The 7,824-nt window shown below is 55.0% G+C and overlaps 1 protein-coding gene across 1 annotated transcript in view; it reads left to right on the forward strand.

The window, feature by feature from the left end:
• OPRD1 (opioid receptor delta 1) overlaps positions 1–6,335 on the forward strand; it is a 31,643-nt gene extending 25,308 nt beyond the window's left edge. Inside the window, exons 2-3 of the mRNA XM_030326077.1 lie at positions 2,863–3,212; positions 5,794–6,335. Of these exons, the coding sequence (XP_030181937.1) occupies positions 2,863–3,212; positions 5,794–6,335 (892 nt within the window). The remainder of the gene's footprint in view (positions 1–2,862; positions 3,213–5,793) is intronic.
• The last annotated feature ends 1,489 nt before the right edge of the window (positions 6,336–7,824 follow it).

The following is a 7,824-nucleotide window of genomic DNA, read 5'->3' on the forward strand; positions in this document are numbered from 1 at the left end:
TTACCTGGACAATGAATTGTGGGGGAGGGAGGAGGCTGCATGCTCTCCGTGAGAGCCTGGACTAAGAACTGCACGCAAACAAATGTCTATCAAGGGCCTGCTGTTTGCCAGGTGCTATTGGTATGCCCAGCCATGCAGCAGGGAACAAAATGGACCAAGTCCCCAGCCTTTCGGGGAGATTACGTGGGTGAGAGAGGCAAATGGAGAGAAAAGAAGTATAAGTCAGGTGGTGGCTCGTGCTATAAAGAAAAATGAAGCAGTTTAAGGAGACGGAGAGATGGTGGGGAGAGAGGTATTTAGACAGGGCGGCCAGGCGTGGCCTCTCTGTGGAGGTGACATTCGAATAGAGTCCTGAATTAAGGGAAGGAGCAAGTCATGCAAAATGTGGGGTTCCAGGCCGAAGGAAGAGCAGTCCAGAGGACCTGAGGTGGGAATGGGCTTGCTGTGCCCCAAGGAACCGCAGAGAGGCCAGTGGGGTGGGGGTGGGGCACATCTGGCAAGGGGAAAGTTCTGGGAGCCGAGGCCCTGAGAGGTGGTAGGAACGAGTTCATGGAATACGAAGAGAACCCCAGGGAGCCCCTGGGGGGGTTGAGAGCGGGAGAACGGCATGATTTGTCCCAGGAGGCCAGTAGGGCCAGGCTTGGCAGTCGGGTTAGTTGAGGAGGATGTGGGGGCACTGGTTAGGACGGGAGCCTCTGGGGCTCTGCCCAGCAGTCAGTGCCATGCCACTCAGCCCTGCCTGGACCAGCTACAGCAGCTTCATCACCCACTTCCCAGCATCCCAGCCCCCTCTGGGAATTGAAGGATCCTCACAAATCAAAATAGCAGGCAAAGAACAGCCGCTAATTGTTCTGCGTAAAAGAAGCGAAATTAGACGAGTCAGCTGTGGGGTTGAGACCGCCTCCCACACAGCTGTGATCCCGCACCCCGCTGAAGACAGGCTTCCCGAGACTTGCAATTCTGCTGTCTCTGAGCAAAACTTTCTGCTTCTCCAGCCCTGGGGCAAATGACAGCTATTCGGGGAGGGAGTGAGACAGATGCTGGCCCTGGAGGACAATGAGAGAGTCCATTTTTTTTTTTTTTTTTTAACTGAAAAAAATCAGTCCCTTCATGAAGGAAGAGATTTCGCTGATACGAATTAATTCAGTCATTTAAAACACATTGGGGGCACTCAGTGTGCATTCATTGCACGTTCTCACAGTTGCCACAACAGTGTCCTGGGTACCCAGGGCCAGCGTGGTAGCAGGGGGTTTCTAGAGGGGTGGAGGCAGGCAGTGTGGTTCCACCTTTGGGGCAGAGTGGAAAGAGCACCGGTCTGGGAGTCAGGAGGTCTAAGTTCTCGCCTTGGCTCTGCCACTGTGGCTGTGTGATCTTGGGTGAGCCATGACCCCTCTCTGGGCTTCAGTTTCCCTGTCTTTTCTCAAGATGGGCTTTAGGCCACGTGGGGTTTCTCAAACTTTAGAGCCCATAAGAATCACTTGTGGGTGGTGCTTGTTAAAGATTTCTGGGACACCTGGCTGGCTCACATGGTAGAGCATGTGATGTGACTTTTGATATCGGGGTTGTGAGTTCAAGCCCCACGTTGGGCCTAGAGCTTACTTAAAGAACAAAAACAAAAACAAAAAAACAGATGAAGATTGCTAGGCCTGGGTGCCATAGATTCAGGTTTAGTAGGTCTGAGGTGGGGTCCAAGTCTGTACTTCTAGGAATTCTGAAGGGAGTCCTTGGACCATACTTACATAAAATCACTTTCCCTCAATCTCTCAAGGGCTCTTCCTGCTCTGAAATTTGAGGAGTCATTCGTGCAACCCTTCTCTGGGTTTCTCAGATCACTCTAGGGGCATGAAAGAAGTCCTATTCCCTGCCTCGGTGTACCTGTGTGTTTCTGCGCCGATCACATTGCACTGGGACAGTATTTCAGTGTATGCAGCCCCCGCTCCCCCTCCCCCCCAGGATGTCCTGTGCCCAGCACAGGCCCTGGTACAGAGAGGGCCATGACGGAAATGTAGGCCAAACAAGCGGGCAGCTGTGGTGCAGGCAGCTGCATGGCAGCGTAGATCATGGAGGGATGTTTCAGGTGCAGGAAGGCTTAGTTGCAGACATCTGGCTTGGACACCGGGGCTCATGCCTTGGGTTGGATATATGGGTGAGTCCAGCTGCATGGGGATAAGAAGGTCAGGAAGGAACCACAGGAAGGACTGGGAGCCCTGGTCCACCATACAGGGCATCCCAGGAGGTCCAAGGCCCCAGCCAGTCTGCTAGGCAGAGTCCCTTCCTCAGAGCTGGCCAGTCATATTTCCAAAAGGTCAGTGGAAGAAGCCAGAGGGTCAGGTCACTCTGGTATAGTCCCCAGCTTCATTGTTCACATATGAAGAATAATAACTATCATATAGTGAGCCCTTGCATGCTTTGGGCTCAGGGATACGTGCTGTATGATCTATGAACTCTATGAGGTTGGTAAAAGCATCACCCCCTTTTTACAATTTACAGACTCTGAGGCTTAGAGAGTTCAAATTACCAGCCCAGAGTCCCTCTGTTAATAACTAGTAGAAGCAGGGTTAGAACCTAGACCTGTTTTCCTCTGGAGCCCAGTTTTGTTTTTAACCATGTTGCTTAGTACCCCTCAGATGACAAAGGATTTTTTCCTAAAATACTTTCTGCCAAAGTCACCCACAGCCAGAGAAATCCTTTTGCATCTGTTATAGTGAGAAGGAGTGATGCTGAGTCAGAGTGTTTAGGGTTCTAGTCCCACCTCTGCCACTGACCTTCTGTGTGTGACTTTGGGCAAATCATTTCCTCTGAGTCTCATGTGCAACTGAAATCTGTGAAATGGGGACAATTACACATGCACTTCCTTTTAAGGTACACTAAGATGAAGACAGCCACCAACATCTATATCTTCAACCTGGCCCTGGCAGATGCACTGGCCACCAGCACACTGCCCTTCCAGAGTGCCAAGTACCTGATGGAGACATGGCCCTTTGGAGAACTGCTCTGCAAGGTTGTGCTTTCCATTGACTACTACAACATGTTCACCAGCATCTTCACACTCACCATGATGAGTGTCGACCGCTATATTGCTGTCTGCCACCCTGTCAAGGCCCTGGACTTCCGCACACCTGCCAAGGCCAAGCTGATCAACATCTGCATCTGGGTCCTGGCCTCAGGTGTTGGTGTACCCATCATGGTCATGGCCGTGACCCGCCCCCGGGGTGAGTGAGTGAGGAAGCTTTGGTACAGCCACTGACCACAGAAGGCAGCATGCGGGCCCCTGTGGGTATGCAGGCCACTTACTAGAGTGGATGTAGTTGGCTCCATACCAGTAGAGGTGTGGATTGCTGATCAAAGTGTGGGTGGCTGGCTAGTGAGAGGGTGCGTAGTCAACCAATTAGACATGAATGGTTGACTAAGGTGACAATGGATGACTGGTCAGTGGTCAGATGGGTTGCTGGCCAACGGAAATTTATGAATGGGATGGTGGAGGGTTGATCTATGGGGATGTAGCAGCTGGCCAGGAGTGTGTGGATGACTGGCTTAAAGGGAGATGGGTGGCCAGTTGGGTGAGGGTGTCACTGACCAGGGAGCAGTGGAGGCCATAAGATCTACAGTTCATCCCAAATGCCCTTCCACCCCAGTTTGAAAACCACTGGCCCAGATGACCAAAGCAAGCCCTAGAGAATGGCCGTTAGAGAATAACAGGTACATTCCCTCAGGGTAAAAATGGTAACTAGTTTAGTAACTACTTCTATCAGTCAGGGTGGCAGCTGTAACAAGCAATCCCCAAAGCTCAGTGCTTAACAGTATAGTTTATTTCTCACTCATATCACAGTCTAACGTGAATCAGAGGAGGAGGAGCTCTTATTCCACAGTTCTTCAGGAACCCAGGCTCCTAAAGATGGTTTTGGAATCCTCCACTGCTGGCATTTGGCCAGCAGATGAATATGGAGAAGGAGTGATAGAGTATGGCCAACATTTAGACGTTATGGCCCATCTCCTCCTAGTGATAGCTGGTTATGTGGCTCCTGCTTGACATAAGGAAGTGGGACAGAAAGTAGTTGTAACCATGTTAAAGACCTTGGTCACTAACCTATCTGAGCCACACTGTATCATGGGGTGTTGAGAGGATTAAATGAGGCTCTGTGTGTAAAATATTCAGGACAAGGCAGGGATACATCCAGAATCAGAGAGGTCAGGTGGCTTACTTAGGGTCACGTGGCTAGGCATTTGATGGAACTTGGCCTAGCACCCAAGGCTCCTGCCCTTATATCTGTTACTCCTATTGCCCCCTGAGTTGGAGGTTTGCAGAGGGTCGTGCTGTGGGTGGAAGGGGAATAGGTTTGGTGGGAGGCCTTTTGACCACCTTAACCATCACATACAGCTTCCCTGTAATTGGTCTTGACTCAGCAGCTGGGCCCCATTGCTCACTGCCAGCCTTCAGTTTATGGGCCATTAACTGTAGCCCTGCTAGGGGTCAGACCAGATGGGCCTCCTCTCTCCGCACTCCATCCCCTGCACATCCTCCCCGCTCAACACTTGGTTCTGTATGCAGCTTGCTGTGTGACCTTGGACAAGTGCTGTTCCTCTCTGAGCCTTGTTCTGCCATCTGCACAATGAAGTCCTTGGGCTCAGTCATCCCTGGGGGTCCTGCCATCCTGTTTCCGGTGGACCCCCTCTGTGGATCCCCAGCACCCTTTCTTTTTTTTTTTTTTTTTTTAATTTTTTTTTCAAAGTTTATTTATTTTTGGGACAGAGAGAGACAGAGCATGAACGGGGGAGGGGCAGAGAGAGAGGGAGACACAGAATCGGAAACAGGCTCCAGGCTCTGAGCCATCAGCCCAGAGCCTGACGCGGGGCTCGAACTCACGGACCGCGAGATCGTGACCTGGCTGAAGTCGGACGCTTAACCGACTGCGCCACCCAGGCGCCCCCCCAGCACCCTTTCTACAACTCTCAGGATCCAAGTCCACAGCATGGCTCCTCAAATCCCAGAGTTCCAAGAGATCTTGGGAGCTCCCCAGGACAGTCTCAGGCCCGTTTCTGAATCCCAAAACATCCACTAAGGTGCTCATCCAGCCCACACCCACACTCCAGGAACAGGGAGCTCATTCCACCCTGGGTACACCTCTGGACAAATCTAGCAGTCAGCTCTTCTTGCCATTAAGCTGAGATCTGCCTCCCTGACCTAGCCCTGACTTCTGGACTCCTATATGTATCTGCCCCTCTGCCCTGTGAATACACCAAGAGCTTGAACCACCTTGTACTAATGTTTCACATGCTGTAACCTATTGAATCCTTGCAACAACCCTGTGAGGTTTAAGTACTGTTATCAGTCCTACTTTGTGGAAGCTCTCCTAGAGGCTGAACAATTTGCCCAGGTTCACACCACAGGTTTAGTAAGGCCTGAGTTCTCTTAACTCATGCTCTCTAGATCAATCTTAGCAGTATTGTCCCCATTGCAGCTAGTCTGGAAATGGGTAGGGTGTTTGGTGGCTTTGGGCTAAACTATATGATTACTGCTGGCCATGGATGTAGAGGCTTTGGAAGGGACTGGAAGAAAATATAGAAAGGAGACCTCCTAGATTAGGGCCAATCCCGCTGCGGTCTTTAAGGATGAGTAGGAGTTCATCAAGTACAGAAGTGTAAGAGGACATTTCAGACGGAAGAATTACCTTGAGCAAAGGCCAGGAGGAGGCGTGGGACCTGACCATACCAAGAAGGGTAGCAAGCAGGCAGGGTATGCTCAGGCCCACACAACCCTCACCTCCTGTCTGTCTCTCCTTGTTTCCCCGGCAGACGGGGCAGTGGTATGCACGCTCCAGTTCCCCAGCCCCAGCTGGTACTGGGATACGGTGACCAAGATCTGCGTGTTCCTCTTCGCCTTCGTCGTGCCCATCCTCATCATCACCGTGTGCTACGGCCTGATGCTGCTGCGCCTGCGCAGCGTGCGCCTACTCTCGGGCTCCAAGGAGAAGGACCGAAGCTTGCGGCGCATCACGCGCATGGTGCTCGTGGTGGTGGGCGCCTTCGTGGTGTGCTGGGCGCCCATCCACATCTTCGTCATCGTCTGGACGCTGGTGGACATCGACCGCCGCGACCCGCTCGTGGTGGCCGCGCTGCACCTGTGCATCGCTCTCGGCTACGCCAACAGCAGCCTCAACCCCGTGCTCTACGCCTTCCTCGACGAGAACTTCAAGCGCTGCTTCCGCCAGCTCTGCCGCATGCCCTGCGGCCGCCCGGAGCGGAGCAGCTTTAGCCGCGCCCGCGAAACCACGGCCCGCGAACGGGTCACCGCCTGCACCCCGTCCGACGGTCCCGGCGGGGGGGCGGCCGCGTGACCGCGCCGGCCCGCCCCGCCGCCGTCCTCCCACTCCCCGGGGTGACCTGGCCGACTCCCCGGGCTCGCAGGGGGCGGGGCCGCGACGCGGAGTGGGGCGAACAGGGCCCCTGTTTTGGAGAAGGGGGCCGTGCTGGAGCGGAGGCGGGGGCCGAGAGACCGGAGCCCCTGCGACGGGGAAGGGGCGGGGTGGACCTCGGGTGAAGGGCGGGGCACGGGGCACCGGGCAAGGCGGTGGCGCGGTGCCTCCGGGCTGGGTGGGGGCGCGGTCGGCTTGGTGTTGGGTGCGAAGAGCTGGCGACCCTGGTGGAGCAGGGCCTGCGGCTTAAACGGGGCCTCTGCGGTGAGCCAGCTTCCGGTTCTGGCCAGAGCAGGCTTGCTGGCCTGGGACCTGAAGAACTGGGCCCGGGACCCAGGGAGCAGTGGTAGAGTTGGAGGCTTGACAAAGGGGCTGCAAGAGTGGGTCTCTGTGTGGTGGGGCCGGGCCTCTTCTGGGGGGCGAGGGGGACGGACAGGACAGTGAGGCGGCCTGCGGCTCAAGATTGGGTCATGAGATAGGATAGGGCCTGTGTGCAGGGGGTGGGCGCCTCAACCTTGGGGTAGAGTCCCAAGCCCTGAGTTCTAGCAAGAGGCGGGGCTTGCCGAGCCCTAGGTCCAACTGGACTTTATAAATAAAGAGAAAATAAAACAGAGAGGGAGAGAGAATATACCTTTTCTGTCCTTGACAGCCATTTTCTTGGAATGGCTTCAGCAGCGACGTAGTGTCCCCAGCACGTTGTGCCAGTGGGCCCTGGGACATGACAGTGGAGCAGGGCTAGCGGCTTCAGGCAGGGCCTCAGTTGGGGTAGGGTCTCCAGCCCTGAGCTCTGTGGGGCTAAGAAGGAGATCCTGCAGCCCCAACACCAGAGCTACAAGTCAGCCTCTGAGCCAAGGGCGGTGGGCGGGCAGAGGCGAGGCTGGGGAACTTCCGCTGTGACATTAGGTCCTCAAACCGGAGGACGGACGCTTGTGGCGGGGGGGGGGGGGGGGGGGGGGGGTGTCCCAGGGGCCTGACTTCTCTGCCCAGGTACCGGAGGACGGAGGACCGCGCTAGTTAGAGCTCCATGGACCCTGGGACTGGATAGGGGCATCTGAAGCACCAATGTGGATTTTTCTCCTCCCAGTCTTGGGTGTCTGGTAAGGACCTCCAGGAGAATTCCTCTCCCTTCTCCCAACCCCTGGCTGCGCCCAGTGTGTCCAGTGTTTCCAATGCTGTGTGCTCCCCAGCCACCCCCCCCCCCCAGCTTATCCCAGCTGCCCCCTTCAAGCTGCGGAGGGCGAGTCCACCCCGAGCAAGGCATAGAGGTTTTTCTCTTCATGTGTTTGGCATTTTATTCAGGCATTCCCAGATCTTTGCTTTCCTGAATATGGGGGTCTGTCCTTGTTCCCTGAGCCTCCCCCGTGCTTCCATCGCCTCTCCCCGCCCCCTCCCCCCACAGGCGTACACACCC

This window comes from Lynx canadensis, chromosome C1 (genome assembly GCF_007474595.2).
Source record: "Lynx canadensis isolate LIC74 chromosome C1, mLynCan4.pri.v2, whole genome shotgun sequence".
In the NCBI taxonomy this organism is placed as follows: domain Eukaryota; kingdom Metazoa; phylum Chordata; class Mammalia; order Carnivora; family Felidae; genus Lynx; species Lynx canadensis.